At 37.7% G+C, this 25,090-nt stretch overlaps 1 protein-coding gene across 3 annotated transcripts in view; it reads right to left on the bottom strand.

Annotated features, from left to right (window-relative positions):
- Positions 1-25,090, bottom strand: part of IMPG1 (interphotoreceptor matrix proteoglycan 1) — a 60,033-nt gene that overhangs the window by 31,370 nt on the left and 3,573 nt on the right. For 2 of the 3 annotated variants that reach the window (XM_061358389.1, XM_061358390.1), the window contains exons 2-8: positions 17,009-17,242; positions 10,804-10,970; positions 10,562-10,590; positions 7,655-7,722; positions 6,565-6,656; positions 4,938-5,084; positions 1,835-1,893 (exon numbers count right to left, since the gene is read on the bottom strand). In XM_061358389.1, coding sequence (XP_061214373.1) covers positions 1,835-1,893; positions 4,938-5,084; positions 6,565-6,656; positions 7,655-7,722; positions 10,562-10,590; positions 10,804-10,970; positions 17,009-17,242 — 796 coding nt within the window. Of the gene's footprint in view, positions 1-1,834; positions 1,894-4,937; positions 5,085-6,564; positions 6,657-7,654; positions 7,723-10,561; positions 10,591-10,803; positions 10,971-17,008; positions 17,243-25,090 lie in introns of those variants that run through there. The other variant, XM_061358391.1, reaches the window with a different exon arrangement.

Raw genomic sequence — 25,090 nt, 5'->3', positions numbered from 1 at the left:
CTGTGAAAATGACAGCCTACTCTCCATCGTTTCATTGTTTGTCTTCCAAACAGCAGGGATCTCCATGTTCTGAATGGGGAAACAGGATTTTTGATTTACCTTGATAGTTTGAAATATCTACCTTCATATTTCCCACTATAAATGATGCAGTTTCAGCACTGCCATTGTCAATCTGTATCTCAATGGACACCTGTGACAATAATAGCATCTACTACTGTTACTATGGTGCCTACTCAGATCCTAGTCACAGAGGTAACTTGACCTCCAGAATGCATGTCTATGTTGACTTTCCATTATATAATGCCATTATTTTCCATGATGAATTCTCTAGCATATCTCTGATGTTGCCCTTCCTCATGGTCTTGGGGGGAATGCTGCTAAAATATATATGGTAATATGGGTAAGGGAGAATGGACACCATCACCTGTCTTTGCTCATCTGAAACTCTCAGGAGCTAACTTAATTACTAGATGATGGGAAACAATCCTGGTCTTCCACACTGATGAATGTACATTCATATCAGCTCCTAATCTAAGATACTAAACAGAAATGGATCTCTGATCTCCTGAAGCCACAACTTGAAGTGGTGAGACACTGGAACAGGTTGCCCAAAGAAGTGGTAAATGCTCCATCCCTGGCAGTGTTCAAGGATAGGTTGGACAGAGCCTTTCGGCAACATGGTCTAGTATGAGGTGTGCCTGCTCATGACAGGGGGCTTGGAACTAGAGGATCTTAAGGTCCTTTCCAACCCTAACTATTCTATGATTCTGTGATTCCAAGAGGTTATTTATTGCAATATGTAACTATAAGTTGTCACTGGAGATTTTCTCTGCTTGTTCTGCAGTAGCGAGTTTTTTTTGTTACTTCATAATAAAAATATAAGCAACTAATTTTTACTTTATTTTGCTTTTCTCTATCCTTTCCTCCAGCAATTTTGAAGAGAGAAAAGCTAGGAAAATGTATGCTCTTGCCTAAAATTGGATTGCAATATGAAAGTTCTTTAACATACATTAAATAGTACCAAAAGCGCTGAATGTTTCTGATGCTGTGCCAGAAGCCCATGTGAATTTATGTCTTTTTTTTCCTGCTCTTTATTAGCTTTCAATTTTTGTTATCTCTTACTGTTAGTAATTTGTTTTTCCCTTGATTGTTTGCATAATGTGCTCTTATCTATGCTTATGCTTCTATATGGTTAGAAGCATAACCATATAAAATACCTAGGTTTTGATTCCTCTCACTTTCCCTATAGATTCTCTATTGAAAAAAATGCACAGTAGCTTGTATTAGCAGTAAACACACAAGGAAGCTAAAAGTAAAAGAAATGACAAGATAGAGCACAAAGTTATTAAAATATGAAACCATTTTAATTGTTTGAGACACCTGGGAAACACCTATAGGAAAAGTTTTTACGTGTGTAAGCATGGATCTTCCTGCAACCTTCTCTTGCCAAGGCACCCTCACTGAGATCTATGAAGGTCACAGGATACGCACACAAAGAAATAGCCACCTTAATAATCATACTCCTAGCTCGTTTTGTCTTGTCATTTAAGAAAGTCCTTAATACAATATTTCTAGCAAATAATTTCAAAGGATTTATTGATTACTTCACCCATCAGGGAATTAAAACTAGTTCTACTTAGTAATTCAAAACCTCATAGTCTCACTTGGAATATGTTTGCATTTCTCTTCACATTGTGTCTGTGTTGTTTCTAGAAAACTATTTTTTGTCTATAGCAATACACCTACCACTATTCTATGTCTATCCATGTTGGAAGGATAGGAGAAGGAGAATCCTCATAGCCAATAGAAAAATGAGTCACATTTTCTTACTTACTTAAATCCTAACACGTGGATTTCTTTGAATCCTGGAAGTTTCTCAAATATTTTTTGCATCTATAGAAATTAATAAAATCGTTAATGCATTGTAAATTCTACTGGTAAAAAGCAAGCAAAGGTGAACTATCTGGACAATATTTTCCATATTTCAGAAAGAGCTTTGGGAAACAGTCTCAACTATTGCCCTCTGTGGTATCATCATTGCTGGACTCATACACAGTATTTCATTTGTATATGCTTCCTGTAATTACCTGTTAACAGGCAAAATTAAGCATGAAATACATCTTTTTTAGTAATGTAGTTATGTAAATAAGTGATAATCTAGTCCATAATAAAGCAAGTCAAATAAAATGAATCAAATATTTTTCTCATTTTCAGCAGTTTTGGTATATGAATAATTTTGTGTTTCAAGTCACCTTAACTGTAAATAGTTAATTATTTAGAAATAGTAACCAAATGCAGGTGGATTTAGATCATTTATCAGATCATTTCTAAATTAAGCAGTTATAACTGTCTTGTACAAATACAATAACTTTGTTTTTAATTCTGATGCAAAAAATGTGCAGTTACATGATTTGAATAGAAAAGATGGTGTGAAGAATAAACAATGAGCAGAAAAGGTCAATTGAGTATACATTTTTCAGAATTTAAGATAATAAATGTTTTTATCAGCACCTCAAAATTAACAATGTTTTGAGACCCAGCAGATTGATCTAGTCTTGTCTCTTTTCCAACTGCAGCAACGTTTATGCAGCTAAGTCTAAAGAAACATTTTATGTTGATCTGCTATGTGAAAGGAACAGGATTTTTTTTAAAACACAGTTCCAAAGCTCTTTTCTGTTTCACTTTCTGGTCCTGTTAAGTACCAGGCCTCAAACACGTCACCTAAGCCTTTCATCTGCAAGCAAAGCCTGTGTGGATTTAGGGGAATTCAGCACTTGAAAAGAAGTGAAAAAGCCTTTTGAGGAATCAGGTCCTTTTAATTCAGCATACCACTTGAAAAGTGCATGAACTAATGTGGTGATCTTTCCTCTTCCTTGACTATTTTATTCTGTACAAATCCAGCATACATTTAAAACTCATTCATTCATGCATGAGCATTTGTCAGAGCAGGTAAGGAATGGGTGGTCAAACCCACACATTTCTTTGCATCTCTTAGGTTAAGTGAAGAAATAGCATAAGATCAGTGTGTTAACACAATAACAGGTACGAACCACACCGTATAAGCCTAAATGTCTTTTTTATCACAGCAAACAGAAGAGACTACAATGGCTAGCACAGAATATAGGTCTGCCATCTACCCTCCCCTTGTCCATCTCTTGGAAGAGGACAGCAGGAAAGAAATGGAGGTAAATAGTTCATTTTGAGCTTGGTCTGACTTAGTAAAAGTGGTGCAGAAGTAGCAATTAGACTGTGGGAAGATTTAAAATGTTCATGTGACTAATGCTTACTTAAAATAACAGAGATTAAGGGCCTCAATCACTAGGATGCAATCGATTTCCCTAAATTTAGACAAGCACTGTCATTTAAAATGCCTTAATGATGTCTTCTGCTCAGTTGTTGGTTCTAAAGAGTTCAGTTTTGTCATATTTGAGAGGCCCTTGCAGATGTATTAGACAACCTGAAGCACCTTAAATGGCACCAGATATCCATGTTTAGGTAAATGCATATCCTTTTAGGCATATTCTGCTAGCTGACTATTCTTGGCCAGTCTCTTCTTGCTTCTCTTTATATCACAATGAATTTGATGTATTTTTAAAAACTGTATGCATATATGTGGCTTCCTATTTCCTGCTTTTGCCAAATTAATCTCAATTTACTGAGTAGTGTAATGCATCTGAATCTGCATTCCATTCTCCAGGTGATTTTAAATGTATGTTGCAGTATACAGGTGTACTTCTGAACATCTGCACTCTAATGCCTGCTGTAACTCTTACTTCTTGCTGCATCCTGGAATTAATTATAAGCTGAGCTTGGAACTCAACAGCATCAACCTTCACAAAGCCTTCCCTGGAATTTGTACAGGAGCTCATGTAGATGGACAAGGTTTTAATTATGAATCTAATCTCCTCCTTCTCACCTTTTGATTGCATTTGTAAAACTGTCTTGTATCAAGAGTGACCTCTGCCTCCTCCATGGCCTCTCTTTGGAGGAAAGCACATCGGGTGTATTTCATGTTATTGGACTACAAATAATTTTCTATTCCACACTGAATGTCAAGAACCACTTTGGATCCTTTAAAGTGACAGATAAAATCTGATGACAGTGGAAAATAATTAAACAGTCAAGAAACTTTGCATTTCTCCCCCTCCGTTTAATGAGGTAACTTAAAAGCCAGATTGTGAAATTACATCATTATATGTGTAGTAAACAAAATTGGCAGGCAGTTCTGTCGAAGGATAATCTGGAAATCTCCAGAGAAGGAACTTTTTATCAGCTCTGCCAAAACGTCCTTCCACATTTTTCTATGCATATCTGAAACTGAAGCAGGATAGTTAAATAGCTTACACTAAGGAATGCTCATGAAACAAATAAGAAGATGTAATTTTACTAAGACAATCTTTTAGAAACCTCAACTCATTAACTGCTATCTATTAAATTGATAGCTGAGCAGTCAATATTATTAATTATATGAAAACACCGCAGATGTTCCAGTTCTTACAGGAACTCTGGTAATGCAGAACAAAATGAACAAAGTCCTTTGAAGAATAGTTCAGACAACAGTAGCTAATTACTTTTCACATTTATATTACATTTCTCAGTAGGTTTATTGTAGAAATTAAATTATAACAAAGTACTGTCCATGAATTTCTGATTAAGCTCAAATGATATTCCTAAAGTTATTCTGTTCATCAGTTATCTGAGTCCCTACTGCTGACAAAGACATTGACTTGTTAGCTTTATGGATGAACAGATGGCCTAAATGGGAGGAAAAGCTGACTCTAAGTGAAGGAAAAGTGAAAGTCTTAAGACAACAGTAATTATCTATTTCAACTGAGGGCAGTAGATTCTAATTCTGTTTCATGGTGAAGGTAGTTTCAGAATATGAATCTCAGCCAAGGTACAAAGCCAGCGTATTGGCATTCACTCAGCCTACTTACCTGTAGCTGAAATTTGGCAGCTAGTTGTCTGTACTGTAGGGAGTTGGGATCATTAAGTTCAGGTGTGTACTCCTGATCAGTGAGAGTGACACTGAATTCTACCATTTGCTCCACAGGCAGTTCTGGGACTGTATTTGTTCCCAGCTCCTAGAAAAAGAGTGAAGAGGAATTAAAGAAATGAAACTAGGTGTGTTTTTTTCCCCCAGTATTTAATAAGTGGAAGGGTTACCTTTTAAACCCACCCACAGAATAACTTCATGTATAAAAATACAGCTCATCTGTTACAGAAAGAGAATTCTGTAATGTTCTATCATATAAACAGAAGATTAAGGAATATACACTTAATTACGTAGCTCCTCTATAGGTTTTGAGGAGCCAGACTTTAGGGAGCTGATCACAAAGGACTAGGCAAAGGAAGAACAAGGAGACCAACAACATGGGGGAACTGGTTAATCCCAATCTCCCAGTACATCTCAAGTATCATAAATAAATGATTTTAAAACCATTTCCCCCCTTATATTCTACCTGTTCTTTTGCTCCAACAACTACAATACAGGTGGGTAACACACAGTTCAGAATATTAGCTTTATATTGCTGTCTTAAATTCTGAGGTTGTAATTATTTTGAACAGTAAAAATAGCATTTATATGGGATGACTCCAGTGCAATTCCTGTGCCAGAGGCAGGCTGGAGAACAGTGGAGATTTGCCAGGGGTGTGATGGATGAGGCTTTGAGCAGCATTTCTGCCCTCAAACCTGTGGCAGAAACAGCACCAAGACTTTGAGATCACCCAAGCTGGGAGGAGGAGACATGAGCCTCTTCCCTCAGCCAGTATGTACAAAAGAAAAAAACCCAACCCTGGAGCAACTCTTCAAAGAGCTGCTTTAACAGATAAAATATCTAGAAATTGAAAAAAGGCTTAGAGCAAAGCCCAGAATAAATACAAGGGGCAAGCTTCCACCTGTAGCTCCTCAGCAAGAACGCTCACTGTCATGCACTGCTAAGACCTTGGTCTTTCTCTAGGGGAAGGTTCCCTGAAGCAACACAGCTGTGTTGAGACTAGGGCCACCTCCCTCTCACTACCAGGTGCAGCAATTAGGAGAGGGAAAATAACAGCCCTTCCTATCATCCCCTTATCTGCCTCAGATGTAATCTGTGGTTGCTGTTATAAACATTTAGATGAAAAGATATCTGCTGTATGTCTCTTGTGAGGAGATTTCTGTGGATGTCTACTCTTTGGCAGTTGGCTACCTGGCAAGTAGGTGCAGTACCATTTTCTGTGTTATAAAAAGCTCAGAAGCTATTAGTTTTTACATTATTTAATGAGGGTCAAGGTCATAAAATGGTGCAAAATAGGCAATGGGCCTTTCATTAGAAGAGTGAAGGCCTTGCATAAAAGCTGTTGTGGTACTTTTATGCTTTCTACTGTGTATGCAAGAAACATAACACGCTGTTCCAGTACAGAATGGATGCTAATAAAAACCTCTAGTCCTATTAGCAGCAATAGAGGGGAGCAGCCAGGATTTATAAGTGCTAAGTGTTTATAAGATTTCCTCCTCTTTTCTTCTACCTGAGCTCAAAACCAAGAGGTAAATGAAAGTGGAATAGCAAAATGGGCTGCTCTCACCTTCACAGGAATCTTCGTATCATTAACAATTTCGTTGAGCAGTGTGCCATTAGGTGCAGCTACATATGGAGTCATGGATGTGCCAGGGAAGCCTGGGGGGATTAAAAATAAAATCAGGAAAGAACAGGTTTGCACAGCAAAAGTCATCTTTCTCTGTTGGTCAGGTGTCAACTCACTAAGAAGCTTTCCTTATGGAGGATGTGTTTGAGCACAAGATTCTGCTAGTGGAAGGTGCTCATGACTTACGGCACAGGTAAAAACGCTGATTTTTATATGGTAAACAGCCTTTCTTTCTAGGTCAAAACATCAATAGCATTGTAAGTGTGTGACTAAAGGCAAAAATGGCATGGACATCAATGAAATAATGTGAATTAAATGTGATAATTTCCTGTCATATTGTGTTGCATGTCACCAAATGTCTAAGCGCAATTTTGCCAATTGAGATCTTTGTCTCTGTGATAGCCGCTTTCCTTAGAGGCTCAATTTAAAGCAACAAGAATCTTTGACAGAATTTTCCAGCTAGGGACAAAATTGCTATGCTGTTATTTTTAAAAAGATTCTGTCATATTTTCCCCTCAAAAATATGCATGCAGGATGTTTTATCCTTGAACCAAACCACTTATATTTGAAGAGTTTTACCATTTCATAAATTTATATTATTATTTTAAAGAACTATAGTACACAACAGTTTTGGTAGGTTTATTTGGAATAATCTGCTCAAATGAATGTCTTGACATCACTGTGGCTTTTTGACTTGTTTATTTTGGATAACAGTGTGGCAGCTGACACTTTAAATGTTATTTCATAACTGAAGCAAAATTAGTTCTATTCTGTACAAGTGAAACTAGGAAAATGGATGCATTTAAAGACTGAAACAAACTTGGAATGCTGCATCTGAGCAGCAGACATGGTGTAAACAAATAAAAAAATGCTCCTTATAGCTTATTTTCTAAAGCATGTTATTCTACTTTACTGTACTTGTCATGCTTCTACTGCATGCATTAAATTACAGACTTCTAAGATCTGTGAATCACTGGTTTTAGCAATTCTATTTAATGGGCAGACACACAGCAAGCAGAATTGATTTTACCTGTAGGAATGGAAGGAATGTCCTCTAGCTTTTTGCCACCTGTTTTTTCTGTGGATATTTCATCTTTCCTACCAATCAAATAGAAAGGAGTGATTTAAAGATCAGCACGCTGTAGAAACAATGGCAAAGGTGTAAATAAACCCAAGAAAGAAATAACCCCGATATTAAGTGTACTTTAAATGAGAGAATTTATTTCTAATGGAATATTTGATAAGCTCATTAAACAGGGAATGGAACAGTAGATCATATTTTATGTTTAACAGTTTATATATTTCCTTTCCTTTTCTTCAATATGATACTTGATTTTACAGTGAATAAAAATACTGATTTGACATATTGCTCCACCAAGGACTACCAGTCCTGTCAGGAGCCTGCTTATAAATTTTCATGATTGATTTTCACCACCAGTTAGAGGGATGGTGTCACAAAGATTAAATCATTGCACAGGGTCTGCTTTTTCTCTCTTTGAAGTCTATGAAAGGTTGACCGCTGACTAAAATAGAATCAAGGCTTCTTGTACATTATCTAAACCAATGATTGTTTCCTTTGCTATATCTCCTCTTATTAAGATAGTTTAATGAGGGCTCCAATTATAGAACTACTGGACATCTCATGGTTCCAAGGGTGTCCCATATGATTTGGTGTGAGGAGAGGATGTGTGACCTATTTTTCATAGAATCACAGAATAGTTAGGGTTGGAAAGGACCTTAAGATCAGCTAGTTCCAATTGCCCTGCCATGAGCAGGGACACCTCACACTAAACCATGGCACCCAAGGCCCTGTCCAACCTGGCCTTGAGCACCGCCAGGGATAGAGCATTCACAGCCTCCCTGGGCCACCCCTTCCAGTGCCTCACCACCCTCACAGTAAAGAATTTCTTCCTTACATCTAATCTAAGCTTCCCCTGTTTTCACTTGTCAGCCAGCATTATAATATCATAAGAGTGATTCCAACTAATGATAGCTTCAAATAGATTCCTGAATGAAGATTATTATGAATTTTAGGAACGTTTATGATTGGATCTAGCTGTAATATTCATGGATTAGTGCCTGCCATGATCCCCATGGTAGGCAGCTGAAAACTCAAGAATATGGTGGGTGTTATGTACAGATTTTCTGCCTGGTTTTGTATTGTTGATATTATTTTCTGTTGCAAGCTTTATAGTCATGTGCTCATGAATAAATTGTGTAACTGAAACTGTTTAGTTGCTTGAAAAGCAGAGGTGGTATTTTTACATAAATACATTTTATAATAAATGTGTTAAATTTTACTGAGGTAAGTCTATAGAATAATTTCTGCTCTAAAACCAAAATGTCATTCATTTTTAGCTTTTGGAAACATTTAGAGTCTTAGATAGGAATCTTTTCATGTTTTGCTATTTTTTTACTGAAATTGGTGGCTGAAGGATTTCAGCTGTTTTAGGTTCTAAGTAGTGTGATAAAAACCACACAGCATTTAAAAAAAAGCCCAATCATGTAAATACAGGAGGAGAGAATTATGATTTCTATAGAAATAGCTATTATTAAGGCAGTGCACTCATGTGGTGGGTTTGTGAAAACTAATAGGAGTGAAGGAACTAAGGGTACTGCAGATAATATGTTGTGTTAACTGAGAATGTGAAGCTTGTAGCATAGACAGAAAAGATAGCTGGGCTGCATTTCTATACAGGACCAAGGTAGCTGTTTAATAATACAAAGAACATCAAAAAAAGGTATTTACCACATCTTCTGGATACCTTGTGTGGTGAGAACTAAAATATCTGTAGAGTTTTCACAATGTTAACTAACTATGTTTTATGTCTTTAACTGGAGACTGATTTCTTTACATGGCATCTATAGAAGATACAAAATGTTTCCCAAATCACAGAGTACTAAAGATGAAGTCCAACAGTGCGTAATCATGGCTGCATGTATTTCCAGTTAGAATATCAGTAATTTCATAGAATATACTTCACCTTCTGAACTGTGTCTAGGGAAAATCGTACTGTACACAAAGAGCACAAGAACTGAGATCAGTCACTTCACTTACTGCTTTGCTGCTGGTGTTTGCACTAGGCTGAATGAAAAGACCTCCCTTTGGCGTTCTGGGGAGTTTAATTAGGCCCTACATTATTAAAAATATATCTCTGAGAAAGAATAATGCTCAAAGCTCCCATGTTGTGATGAACAAAGATACAAAAAGCCTCTGTGATCATGAGACAATGTAATTAAGGAGCAGGAAAGATTATTTGCTGCACCCTAAAATCAGAGAAAATTCAAAGGAAAAAATAACATATAAATCAGAGAAACTGTGGACAATGATTTGTCTGGCTGTACTGTAGTATTTATATGCAAAGTGACAGAATTCAGTATTGCAACTTTAATCCTGCCATTCTCAGATTTCTGAGCATTGCCAGGAGCACTTTTTTCTTTTTACAAGAATTTATGGAATAAAGCATCACCTTATTTAACACTATGCTGATATGTAAAAATGTAGGGCAAAGATGAAGTGAAGGCATAGTGTTTTTATATTACTGCTCAATGTAATCTCCAGATAAACTTTTATTAAAGGCTGAATTTCCTTTTCAGAACAATAGATGTTGTGGGTAATCTTTTGTCACACTCCCAATCAACACTAGTTGAATGCATAGCCCTTGCTCTGTCACTGTTGCATGCTCACGTTAGTCAAAGAAGACATTCTGTAGGGTCTCAAAGTGAACAGGCAACTCAGACATTTGTCCACCTTCATTATTTGTTATTCAGTCCCTGTGTACCACGATACCTACAGTATAAAACTCAGTTCTCACAGCACACACCAAATACATCACAGCGCTATCTGTGCATTTGTTCACATCCACGCACATCTACACATATCTTTTTCACAAAAGGCGGTAACATGAAGTGGCAAGGTTCTGCTTGTGCTACTTACCTTTCCTGGAAGGTTCTATGTTTTACTCGCTGCAAAAAGATTAAGAAAAACAGCATTTTACTAGTTGGTGTATCCAACCATTGAGCAGAAGCCTGTTAGCTCTTTTGTTTATTGTACTTTTAAGTTTTCCTTCTAATATATGCCCCCTCCTCTTCCTGAACATTACTTTGCCTTTATATAAGCAGATGGGGAGGGACTTAAGAGTCTCCCACAGTTTCTAAACAAATGTCAGTAATCCTTACCCGTTGGATTATTTCCAGGTGCTCTTGGGAGTTGCTGAAGTTTTTGCCAATGTCAAATATGCAGAAAGTTTCCCTCTGGCATGCAGTAACCCAGTTCTGATATTCAGAAGTATCAGGAATCCGGTCCAAAAAAATACGAAAGGCTTCCCACACAGCTTCCTGGCAGACTGAGTAAGAAGAAAGAGGCTAGAGGTAGATGCTTTGTACCAAAAAGTAAACTTGAAAGCCTTTTTAAGTGATTTGGGATTTACACATTTTATTGTAGTTAGTAAAAAAAATCTAGCTTCTAGGTATTTTTAGAAATTTAGGTCTTTTAAACATTTCTGAGTTGACAGTCATAGAATCATAGAATAGTTAGGATTGGAAAGGACCTTAAGATCATCAAGTTCCAACCCCCCTGCCATGGGCAAGGACACCTCGCTCTAAACCGCATTATCCAAGGCCTCGTCCAACCAGGCCTCGAACACTGCCAGGGATGGAGCATTCACAACCTCCTTGGGCAGCCCATTCCAGTGCCTCACCACCCTAACAGGAAAGAATTTCCTCCTTACATCTAATCTAAACTTCCCCCGTTTAAGTTTGAACTCATTACCCCTTGTCCTACCACTACAGTCCTTAATGAAAAGTACATCCCCAGCATCATTATATGCTTCAGATACTGGAAGGCTGCTATGAGGTCTCCACACATCCTTCTCTTCTCTAGGCTGAACAGTCCCAACTTTCTCAGCCTATCTTCATATGGGAGGTGCTCCAGTCCCCTGATCATTCTCGTGGCCCTCCTCTGGACTTTTTCCAACGGTTCCATGTCCTTTTTATGTTGAGGACACCAGAACTGCACACAATACTCCAAGTGAGGTCTCACGAGAGCAGAATAAAGGGGCAGGATCACCTCCTTCGACCTGCTGGTCACACTCCTTTTGATGCAGCCCAGGGTACAGTTGGCTTTCTGGGCTGCAAGCGCACACTGCTGGCTCATGTTCATTTTCTCCTCAACCAGCACTCCTAAGTCTTTCTCCATGGGGCTGCTCTGAATCTCTTCTCTGCCCAGCCTGTAGCTGTGCCTGGGATTGCCTCGACCCAGGTGTAGGACCTCGCTCTTGGCTTTAAATTAACAACTGCTGATTTATCTCATTTTGAAAGGTTAATTTGGCTTGATATCATCATCATGGTGAATAAGGTGCAAACACAGCGCACACCTTGTTCATCTCAACTGTACGTACATCCAAGGATACATATTGGATATTCTAGTAATCTAACAGCCATCATACTTGAATAATCACAGTTTTAACTGTATTAAAAAATTTTGTACATGACTATGTTAACTATGTTAGAAAAGATAAGCAGAACATATTTAAAATTTTTATATTTACTACACAGGTAAAAAATATCTTCATGGAAAAATATACTTTAAATGCTGCAGGCTAAAATGATTTCATTATATTCTAGATTTTCAAAGTAATTCAGTGTTTCAAAATCTTAAGTGTGTTCTACACCAGGTACATAATTTTAGGTTTCTTTAAACACCTGTGGAAAAATTGCATTACTTAATATCCATTATTAGTAAAATTCCTTTGGAAAAAAAAAACAAACATGTTTTTCTTCCTCTTTAAACTACTGTACACAGTTATTTGTTCCATGTTAGATATTTCCTCCATGGTGATGAATCACCTGGTAAAATGCCAGGCTACATCAGACAAGATTAACATTTACTTTGGCTGCAGACTGAACAGTAGTGTTCTGCATCATTTGGGGAATGAGAATGAATATAGAGAGTAAGACAGAGGGGAAGACTTTAAAAAGATGATATTCAGGAATGAGTTTAAGGGAACTTAATTTATTGGATGCAAACTGATTATGTGAAACAAATAATATAATAATGGAGATTTTTACATATTCAATTGGCTCACTCCTTCTCTAAGAAAGCTGTGAAATTCAGATGCAGTATGTTCCAAAATATATTAGAATACCTATTTTGGCTTGGCATCCAGTTTTTTGATCTGTTTTTCTAGCAGTCAGAACTCTGCCAGGCATTTAAGAGAAAACTTGCAAAAGATAAGTTCCTGCTGCAAAGACCTTGCTCTCTAGCACTGAGACATGCATGAGATGTGAGGGAGAGGAGAAAGCAGCAACAACAGCTAGATCATAAAGGTTTACTTTCCATTGATGATTCTGGAAATACAGGTCTTGGATATGTTTGCAGAAGTGAGGTTTTGAGAGTCATAAAGGTGGATGGTCAGGTGGGGCTATGCTTCTGAGTAAACCTTTGAAAACGTCTTGCTAAAGTTTCCTCTTTGTAAGTTGAAAAAATCCTGGGGGATGAACTGTTTCCTCCTCCAGACAGCCACTGTCTACCTGACTAACTATGCTAATACATAGTGGGTTATAGTTCAGATACCACTCCACACACAAAATATTTGGGCTTCAGCAATTGCAGCTGAAGAAGACTGGAGAGTGAGACTAGATGAGAGCAACAGCTCTGCAGACACCAAGAAGGAGGAGGAGAGGAGGTGCTCCAGGTCCTGGAGCTCAGATTCCCCTTCAGCAACCAGTATTCCCTGTCCCTCTGTGCTTGGGGGGGGGAGAGGAGGTAGAGAAATCGGGAGTGAAGTTAAGCCTAGGAAGAGGGGAGGGGTGGAGGGGGTATGTTTTTAAGATTTGGTTTTTATTTCTCTTTATCCTATTCTGATTTGATTGTTAATAAATCAAGTTTTCCTCAAGCTGAGTCTGTTTTGCCTGTGACAGTAATCAGTGAATGATCTCTCTTTGTCCTTATCTTGACCCATGAGTCTTTCATTATGTGTTTTGCTCCCTGTCCAGCTGAGGAGGAGAATGATAAGAGTGGCTTTGGCAGTTAGCCAGGGTTAACCTACCACACACAGGTTGTCCTCTGCAATCTGTGTGTGGTGGGTTCACGGATGCTCTACAGTGTCTTTGAACTCAGTTGTGTAGGATAACCAACATGGCTCTGTGCCTGCTAGAACCAAAGTCTTTTGAACAGGACCAGTTTATCTCAGCTGTTGCTATACCTTCCCATTCATGGGTGATTGCCTCTGCCACTGCTTGTTGATTGCTCTGGTATTAGAGTCAACAAAGCCAGCTATACTTTTGGCTTTGTGAAAATATAATTTACATTCAAGATGAAGGAATGCTTTATTTCAAAATGTTGTTTAAAGTTAATATTTTTGGAGAATGCTATTTTCAAACATTAGAAAAAACATTTAAAAAAAGCTTGCTAGCCAGCAATTTAAAAGCTGTTGCCTTTAGCACTTTGCAAAGCTCATTACTGTAAGAAGGGACATTTATTTTCAGTACTTGATACCTGCTTTGTCTTAGAGTGAGATAATTATCTGTATTTCATAATACATTGTGTGTCTGAAATTAGTATAATCATTTTTTCTAGGTATTTTCTAAGCTTGCTGTAGGGGTGAACTCACCTAGCTGTGTTAGGGCACCTCCATAATACCTCAGAAACAACCTGCCTGCCAGGAGAGCAGCTGCATGTGGAGCAGATGTGGTCAGATTATTAAAAAGGAGTATGCTGTCTTTTGAAGGGACTTGTTCATTAGCAGCAAGCAGCTAAAGCTGCATTCTATCATCTTTTTCTTACAACTCTGGTATCTGTTCTTCTGAGCATGAACTGCTGAATAAATATATACTATTTGATGAAAAGTAATCCAGTTACCAGAGTTTTGTAAACATGACACCTGGACAGCTGAGGAGGTGTCACAGATGATTCCATACATGAGGGACTGTCTTCATGGTGACTTAAGCTATGGTGTCTTATTGGTATAGGGTCACATGAGGCTCAGGTTATGAAACAGCCACTGTCTGTGCCGCTTTGTGTTGTGTGCTCATTCCTGAAAGCATAGAATATGTATATGTAAAAAGAATTATGAAAAAAGTGTACTTTTTCTTAGGAAGCAATGAAATGAGGGCAGGTATGAATCATAGTGCCATTACAATTCTAAATGGAGGGGTGGAAGTGGTCTCCTAGACTCTAGATACTGAAAGGAACGGGCCTAAAGGTATGTCCATGAAACAAAATTATTGTTCCATGGATAGGCATATGTCATGAGACCCCATTGTGTCTACGAGATTATCTTTTCATGAAGGCTTGTACTGTCACTACAACTTCAAGGATAATGCTTGCATCATCACATTGCCACTTCTACCTTTTTTCATTTACCATTTTCACTAGGTAAATTGACATGCTCAGCTGGGAGGACAGAAGGCTTGGGTTTGGATCTTTTCTTGAAAGAAAGATTGTTTTTTTTGAGTTTTTAACAAAAGACATTGTAATTGAAAATGTTCAGATATCCAGGGGAGCAGAAACGCCTTTTTCTGAATGAGTAGAGAAATTATTCAGCTGCAGTCATATGTTCTCTTTTATACTTTTAGGGAAGTACTCCAGCTTCAGCTTCGGAACTGGATGGTCTACGCAGAGAATTTTGAGTTAAGACACTGCTGAGAAAGAGGAGGCATAAGTTTAAACCTGCTTACACTACAAAACTCAGAGAGCCCAATATTCCAGCTGATGGGTTGCTTTCCAGAAAGGTGGTAGTATTCTCATCATCAGTTTTTAAATGAAAATGTCCTGGTTGCAGTTCTTTGAGGTAAGGTCATATACGGGGTATATAGGGATGCTGAAGGGGGCATATAGGGATGCTGCAGATGGACTCTTCATTAGGGACTGTAGTGATAGGACGACGGGTAATGGGTTAAAACTGAAACAGGGGAAGCTTAGATTGGATATAAGGAGGAAATTCTTTCCTATTAGGGTGGTGAGGCACTCGAATAGGTTGCCCAAGGAGGTTGTGAATGCTCCATCCCTGGCAGTGTTCAAGGCCAGCTTGGATGAGGCCTTGGGTGATATGGTTTAGTGTGAGGTGTCCCTGCCCATGGCAGGGGGGTTGGAACTTGATGATCTTAAGGTCTTTTCCAACCCTAACTATTCTATGATTCTGTGATTCTGAGGTCAATGATACCAGCCTTTCCCAGGATGACTTACTTTTGTGGATGTGACCAGTGAGTTTTAGAAACTTTGAGGATTGATTACTATTTAAGAAAGGCTTCTTGGATCAGCCTCTTTAACACATTTCAGAATTCTGACTAATTGAGTTGGAATTCGCTCCCACAGTGGGTACCAAATGTGTTTGTATCTATAGGAACGAATAAAGACATTGGTGTAGTTTGTCTATTCTGCCTATAGCGAGTGGCTTCCTGAGGAAAACTTTTGCAGCTCTTCATCTGGGTTTTATATCAGAGGGAACTAGCTGGTTCCCTGAAAGAGAACTGAGGAGCAGGCAAGTTAGATACATGCAACTTGTATTGGTTGGAGACCAACACAGAGGTCAAATAGGTAAGCAAAGTTGATTTAAGGAATATGCTAGTTGATTTAGAGAGAAGTTGCCTTAGATACTTGCATCCTAGAAGTGCTGGCTGGATTTTAGAATCAGCATTGGGCTGTCTAGCTGCAGCACAGAAATATGCATTTTTCTAATACAAGTTGGAACAACCACAGAATGAAAGACTGGGAGAGGTAGAGGGAGGAAGAGAGGAATCATGAAAAACACAAGCCTATTTTCACTGTGCTCTCTAGAGACTGAATTGGACTGGTGGTTCTATAGGCTTTCTACAATCAGGAGAAAGGGCTGGAGAGGGAGTGAATTAATTGGGAAAGTGCAGAAAAACATTCTAGACATTTTAAAATTAAGACTGAGGTCTTTGAACCCCTGGCAATTGTCTCAATGTTTGTACCATGCCGACACTACCACGGACTTAACTACATATCTGCCAACTTATTTATGCAATGACCGATGAATAGTTTCATCACTTGTCTTGAGCTGGTGGGGTTAAGTCTGAGTAGCAATGATGGTACCTGCTGCACTTTTGAGAAAGATGGTACATCTTTACACAGTAATGCAAGCATAATTTGGTCTTCATGTTCTGCCACGCTAGAACACTATGCAGTTACGCTAAGTTCATTAGGCTTTTGAGTGCATTGTTTGTTCTGGTCTGGTAACTGTCTGCCTTGAATGATGCTGACATACAGGAAACATTTGATTGTCTGTGTAAAAATAAAGCATAAAGCAAATAGCATATACATTGCCTGGACCAAGAGAACAAGATTCTGGAAAATTATTGTTTCCTCAATTAAAAATAAATATTTTCAAGAAAGAAGTATATGCTGCAATCATGATCTTACCTCTTAATCTATAGTAAGCTTGGTGACTTGCCAAAATCTGCTTCACTGATTCTTGTGGGCAAACTTTCACACCAGTTGAGAAAAAGGATGACCTCTTTGTTCGGTGCTTTGCCATGTCAAATATCCGCCTTATGGTTGATATTCTGGACCTCTTTGTTGTTCTTTCTGTTTTTTCTGACCCTGAGGCCTCTGCAAGATGTTTGGCTTCACCACGGTTTAGTTTATTAGGGATTTCTAGAAAAGAAGAAAAGCGAGCACGTACATAAGCATACATTGCATAAGCATTAGGTATCCAATGCAAGACCATGACTGGAAACTGGCAAGAACCTGAGTGTTCTTTTTGTTACATTATATTGGTGTCAGTGATTTGACTGAATCACTGTGCTGAGGAGAAATGTCCTGTGATCATGTGGGGGAACTGGAACTCAAGAGACCTGATATCCAGTTTCCTTATATCTCAACACATGATTCCAGGACACACAAGGTAAAATTTTTCAGAAGCCCTAAATTTTGTTTTCCAAAGTGACTTTGGGTTAGATCCACAAAGGATAGTTAAGTGCTTGAACTTAATGCTACAGCATCTCATCTGTGAGCATGTCACCTTGTAGGGAAATTTACAGTACAGTGATAACTAACAGTCTGGAGCTTGGGAACAGTGAAACATATCTGTGTCAGCTTACAGTATAAAAAGGTGTCTATGCTAGCAGGTAAGTAAAATGAGAAATAATTGTACCTTAAATCTACACCCTTTTAAGATATTCTTATCTTTCCTTTGGGCTTCAAAGCACATCTCCCATCACATCAGGTTCATGGACTTGAACCCATCCCAAAAACTGGACCCTGAAACAACTTTTTTTTCAAGAGCTGAGCAGAAGTTTTATTGTCTTTGGGGAAAGAAAAAGCTGTTTCCGGTCTCCCTTTTTTGCTACACAGTGCGCTTCTCTCTCCTTCCCCCACACAGACTAGAATATTAATCAGAGCAGACTGCAATTATGTTTCTTTGCTGCTCAATGTTTGGTGGTATATCTCAATAAATCTCTAACTATTTTTGGTAAAGTGGAACAGCTACAGTAGAAAAAAAGTGAAAACAGTGAGTGGGAATTGAAGATCTAGGCTGAAGTTTTACTTATGGAGCTATTCAGTTACGAAAAATGGAAATGCTTCTAGAGTGTCAAAATGGCCTTAAGCATAGGAACCTCCATCTTAAAAGGCACATAAAAATTCAGGACTTATTTTGTTCACTTCCAAAGTGTTTGTGTTGCATTATTATGTGACATAGCAGCTAAATTTAATGTAAAAATTTTGATGATAAATGTAGCATCTCAGGTACACATTTAAATGAGCTGGAATACGGCGTTTTGCAGGATCATGTAACAAGCAATTAGTATCTGAGATTATCTTCCAAAATTTTGTATATATATTAATAAAGATGTTAAAGTTAATTTGGAAATTCTTTTGTTGGGTTGCATTTTCATACATTTGATGCAGTTATTACAGAAGAAAAAGAAAAATATAAACAGACTAAAAGATATTTTGAAAGATATGTTTTGAAAGAAAAGTATAAAATTTGCAGATAATTGAAAAACTTTAAGAGAGAAAATGAAAGAAAGACACAGAATATGTGTATCTGAAAGATGAATTAAAAAAATTGCTTTGAAGAATGGTTTAAAAACTTGTAAAAGAAGAATAAAGGGAAATAACAGGGCTCACTGGCTGTAATGCTATAAAAATAAACTATTAGTTTGCTGGAAAAGAAGGAATGTCATGCTGCATGTAACACACTAATTATCATGTTCTTAGTCAAATCAAGAGAAAATAAAGAATGTGAAAACACATTATCTTGGTAATCTGGAACTGTGTTAAATGTTTAAAGAAAAGTGGGCAGATGAAGAGAAAAATAATTGAAAGGCATGAAAGGCATGCTGTTAGAAAAAGGATAGCGCTTGGAGTAAAGAATGAGAAAAGCTCTACCATATATGTCAGTGTTCATATGTGTATGTATATATACATGTTTCAGTTCTTATTTAACTTCAAAATGAATACCTAATCCTTACTGTGTAGAAATCATATATTTATTATGAGATAGTTGGTACTCTAGTATGGAAAAAAGTTGACTGCTTGATTATGATAAATATTATATGAAAGATGGGGTTATAAAATGAAGGCAACAGGTGGTTGTTAATGCTTTGTAAAGCATGTTGGAGGCAGCAACCTATGCACCAACTGTTTAGTTGTTGCAAGGAAGATCCAAGATCCAAATGCCATTGAAATCTCAAAACAGATTCCTGAAATCCTCTAGGGGAAAGTACCAAAAATTTCTATGGGAAGTAGGCAGTTGTAAGTCTGTTACCTTTTACAAGATATATTAACTGTGATGGATCAGCTGCCCAGGCAGTCTGACCAACTGGGCAGAGGATTTTGTCACTAAACCCTTTGGCAGCATTCACGTGGAGCAGAGGCCTTTCTTGAAGGATTTGTTTCTTCCCCAGGATTTACCCGTAAGTTCTTAACTTGAATTAAGGATTGCACTATTCATAACACTGACAAAGGAGATTCTTCTCAAATGATTGTAGCAATGATTTCAAACTCTGATATGATAGGTTCACTGTTGGGCTTTTTAATCTCAGAAGGTGACCATGCATTCTCTGCTTCCAGTTGTCACTGTTCTGCTAGCCCGTTCAGGGTAGGTGTAGTTTCTTTCTCTTTTCATTATTTCCTCTCAATTTCCGCATTTTCTGGTGTGTGTGTGTGTGTGTGTGTGTGTGTGTGTGTGTGTGATCTGTTGCTTAGGTATACTTATTGTAATAGGTTTAATTTAGTTTATGTCTTGTGGTTAGTAAATTTCACTTGCTAGAGGAAACTTTTGGTGAAACTAATTCTTGGAATCATCTTTTTACTAAACTTAAGCAAAATTTGAATTGGAAAAATCATCAGCCTCTCTCTCCACATGAGTGTCCAAAACTTTCTAATATTTGCTGAATGTGAATAAAACCCCTATCTTCTTGTATGAACAATATTTGTTCATAATTCTTCAGTCCTGTGCTTTCCCCTGCACCTGTGTAAATTCTGAACTGAGAATTCTTTACTTAAGACTGCCGGAGGGCTCAGCCACATAATTTCCTGTAGTATGCATCCATCTGCAACTTTTCAGATGCTTTGTTTTCAGTGTCGTGAGTTGGAGAAAAAATATATCTAAAAAGACTTGTGCTATTATGAAATTGAACCCATTAGTTTTAGCTGATCCCTTTTCTTTTTACCATGCAACACAGTAACTGAGTAAACTGAAGTGGTGCAAATTTTACCTCACTTGATCATGTAAAAAAAAAATAAATCCAATAATACTGGGCTATTTTACTTAAGTAATTTTTGTAATTTTGCTCTTGTTCTCTTTTCTCAAACACATGCCATTAATGTATTTAGTGTTTACCCTGTCCAATTTGACTTTTTATTTAAGTCTGTTGTTTCACAAAGGTGACTGTCTCAGTTTTACCTTTCAAAAGTATGTCTGAGATTTTTAGTTTTCTTTGACAGTTCTAGGGCAGAAGGACAGATAACTGTAAGAGTCCTATAACAATTTACTGTAATTTACCTTAGTCTCCAAGGTGTCCTAAACAAAGCTGTAGCTGTACTTTATTCCCACATGAAAGAATTTTCATCATTCACCCCATTTTCTAGGTGGCATACTTGAGGAAAAAAGTTGCTATTGTTTTACCAAGGTGATCTACAGGGTCTCTGTCAGCCATTGCTAAAATTTGGAGTTCCTGACCTCTGGGCCTGAGCTTAGACAAATACAGCAAAAGATTTTCAAAATATGACAAAGTAATTTCCCAAATATTCCCCAAATTTCCCAAGCATTCTTATTTATATAGGGCCTAATCAAAGTGCTTTGATGTTCATACAGGTCTCTCAAGCACATGGTATTGTTTCTCAGGTTTTGTTTTCAGACAGGTAAATGGTATTGATCTCTCAAATTAAAAATCTAAAATCATTAGAATTAAGCCAGGCCTCACCCCTGTGTCTCTTGAGACCTGCATTATTAAATTTATACCCTCACTAAAAAAAAAATAAAACCAAGTCAGGAGAAACAGATTTAAAAAGAGACAGTTCCTATGTGGTTTTAATAATCTGTATTGTGAAAAGGGAAATTACATCAATAATTACCTGGATTCTAGAAAAAAAGAGTTTAAAGCCGTTCAAATAATTGGCCAATGTTTTGTTGTTGGGTTTGTTTATTTTCCTTTTATAAACACAGGAGGAAGAAACTTGTATTCATACTAATTTTTTGTATAACTGTAGAAGATGCTTTTCTACACAGCTTTATTCATTAGTAGCTGTTGATAGTATCAGTTTTGAGCAGCCTCCAATTTTACTCTGGGTTTTGTTTTGGTTTTTTTTTTTCAGCAATCTCAGTGTAGCAACACTTACCTACAGCATTAATTTGGAAGTACACATTTGGTTTCATTAGACTTTAGGAAATTAAGATGTCATTGTATACAAAGAGAAGAATTTAAAGTATGGTAACTAAAGGTTTCAGCAGCAAAATTCAAAGTGACATCAGGACAAAACTGTTGAAGGGGCTTAGATGAACAGGGACAGATTAAAATATGACATGGCTTTATCACCAAATGCAGCCTAAACCCTCCATGAGTACTAGGAACAGCACCCATCTTCTCCTAGAGAAACATGAAACAAGTTTTATCTTCCCGTGCGAATGTGGAACTAAAGGCCCAGGTCTTATACTCTTTTTGATGTCAAGGGCTGCTTTGCCAGACACTATAGATCTGTGTTTGCATTTCCAGGTTTGTTTTCGCAACCGTGAAGTCTCACAGCTTAAAGAACTGGAAAGTATGGAGTCCTATATTAGAAAAATTAATCCTAATAATTAATCTGCTCATGTCTTGTCTCTGAGAGGTCAGTGCTCTTAATCACAAGGTTATATGTCTTGCCTGTACCTATATTTGGGTCCAATATACCCTTTAACTACTTGATATACACATTGGAAGAACTTTGAGAGGTATTATTGAGGGGACTCTGCCCCAGCAGTTATTGCATTCTGGTGGGTAATAGGTCTTACTTGTGAACTAAGTGTGGTAGCTGAGGCACAGCAGAAAACTATGTTTGGATCTCAATTGTCCAGGTTTAGTGTACATAGCCAGTGAACTGCTGGGGAAAAAAAGCAGCATCCACTACTGTGGGGATGTTTTACTGACAGATAAGGAGCTGACATTGATACCTAGCTTCAGAAGAAAATGAACAGTGGCCAGGGAAGAACGCTCATGTTGCTAAAAGAGAGGAAGAAGCCTAAGGCAATTTTTATATTAAAAGTAATTAATTTTAATTCATCAAATGGATATTGACAATGATAAGGTTCGTAGTCCTGTTTGGTATGTTAGCTTGTGTGAATGACATCCTTAAATAGCAACATTACCCATGGTATGAAGCCTGCGTGCCAAAGAAAGAGCTATGGGGGCCAGGTCCAGGACACAGCTGGGAAGACCGTGTTCAGCTGACCAATGTTCACTAGCAGACTTCCTGCATTAATACCACAAAGATGGTGTCTACACACTACAGAACCTTTCATGTACCTACTAATATATTGTGTTGTGCAAGACATGGCATTGTCTTACATGTTAGGGAGGTGGCAGGCACTGCCTGTACATTGGGAACTTGTACTGAAGACAAAATACATCTGATTCTTGTTTCTCTTGCTTTGTTTTAGCCTGACAAAATGCCACCTGCACTTGTTCACAAGCCATAGTCAAGCTCTCTATGATACAAGAGAAGAGCTCCAGGCTCCTGGTTAAAAGGTAAGTTCTGTAATTGTCAGCCTTTTAAAGACTGTGTTCTTGTTTTGAATTAGACCTGTACCAAGGGATTTTTCTTCTTGAGATTTTGAGAAAGTGACTGGTTTTCATAAATCCTGCTTCTTGGTGGGAATGCGTGATAATACTCCTTTAAACATTTATGGAAGATGAAGAATTTAGTTACTGTTAACTTAGTATCTCCTTCAGACAGATAAGTGCAAATTCTGGTCAAGAATCTTCCTTGTTATTCATCAGCTCTACTAAATTCTGCTGCTGGAATTCATGAAAAAATATCAAGGGCCATCTATGGTTTCATGCCAGCATCTAAATCCTGTAGCAGTCTCTTAAGGTCCATGACCCAGGCTAGAAACAGCATTGAAGAGTGACTGGTTTTAATGTCAACATATGAAATATATCTATTCATATTTCCTTGGCCATCTTAGAAACATTTGACCTGAAATGCCCTTCTATTATCTGATATGGTTTACATGAAAGGATGCAAAAAAATGCTTTACTCTTTTAACATAGTTTTTGGAGGGATGTGTCCAATCTGCCTTGATGAAACACTTGAGCACCTCTGCTGGTTATTTTCTAATCAGTCTTAGTCAAGATCTGCAATGTTGATACTTTGAGAAAGTCAGTGAGACAACACAAGTTCAAGTTCCAGTGTTATTTTGCTGTATATATAAACATTTCAACAATTTTGATGTTGTGATTCAAAATGCTGCAGTGCAGAATAAGCTTATTGAGGTAACTGCATTCAAATATGATGACAATTAGGATGATTGGCATAAGAGAAATCTTTAGGAGTCAGAACCCATAGTGCCATCTCTTTGCATTAACTTGTGTGGTTGGAACTGGTCAAATTTACTCATAGTTTGGAACACTTATCCTGCAATACAGTCTGTACTCTATGGCTAATTGTCTTCATCTCATTTTGACAGAGAATGACTTGGACTTAACCTTACTTAGTTATGTGTCAAGTTGCATAGACCAAGTTAGGTTGGGAGGACACCTGGAGGTCACCTTGTCCAATTTCTTGCTCTAAGCATGGCCAGTTTCTGGGCTAGATGAGATTGATCAAGTTTTGAGGAAAAGGAAAGGGAAAAGAACTTGATTAGAACTGTCTTCATTTTGTGCTGTAACCACAAAATCACAGAATGAAAGCTGAGTGCATTATTGCTTCTTACCTGAAACTGCTGGGGCTTCTATGGTCTCTATTGAATCATATGTATGAAATATATACCTGGAGCATACCCGCTAAAGCTGGTATTTCAGGTAGCAGGGTCACCAAGACTTAATATTCAATTGGGTGAAGTCTGATAGAGTATTAAAAGATTCAGAGGAACCAATAAGAAGGTAATTTTGGGTCTGCACAGAAGTAGAAATTCAGAAGCCAATAGAACCTCATCACTGAAAAGATAAACATGGTGGTCTAAGTACAATTAGCTTTGTAGCGATGAGTCTGGGACCTTCTGCTTTGAAGACATCTATGTGAGTAGGCAGTTGCTTTGAAAATCAGCCTGCTGCTTCTAAAACCAACTCTTAGCATAGGAACCAACTGCTGTTGTTTTCTATGACTGCAATGCTGCTTACAGGTCAGGGCATCAGTTTCTGTGTTACACCTGAGGTCTTGCTTTTGTGAAATGAGGATGACAGTGTTACTCTGTCAGAGAGATATATTATAAGGTTTATACTGCTGGCATGCTTGCAGAAAATGATAAGGTATGCTACAATTATGTAACGGTATATAAACATACCTACACTATATCAGGTGTCAGCGTACTCCCAAGTGATTGTTAATCTTGTTTCTAGATGTGTTACTATTCTGAGGTGTTTGTCCAGTAAATAGCAGCTGATAGTGACTAAATTCCAGTACATACATACACACAAGCAGACAGGTCAATAGATATTTCTTTTTAGGAAGTGTGTTGTTCAGTATCACTCATTTCTGAGGGGAAGAAATTGTTTGCAATGCAGTTGGAATTCCAAAGTGGAATGGAATGTGCAGGATAGTGCACTTCATTCTTGACAAAAATTGAAGGATTTTGTGATCTTATTGTGAGCAGAAGACTCATTTTAATCACAGAGGGATTCAGAATAGGACAGAGGTAGAAAAGCAGAGAGGAAAAAATATATTTAAAATATTTCAAAGCACCAAAATGCATACACAGTTTTCCTTCTGGGAATATGACAGTGTGTGTGATGCATCTGGTGATCGTTTAGTGCACTGCTGAAGCCACTAGGACAATTACTTGAGAAATTAAGAATGCAATAA

Source organism: Neopsephotus bourkii, unplaced genomic scaffold, assembly GCF_033783945.1.
Source record: "Neopsephotus bourkii isolate Nb327-2 ecotype Australia unplaced genomic scaffold, CSIRO-AGI_Nbou_v1 NB_941, whole genome shotgun sequence".
Lineage (NCBI taxonomy): Eukaryota > Metazoa > Chordata > Aves > Psittaciformes > Psittacidae > Neopsephotus > Neopsephotus bourkii.
Note: the sequence above shows the minus strand (reverse complement) of the source record. Positions and strands in the feature narration are given on the sequence as shown.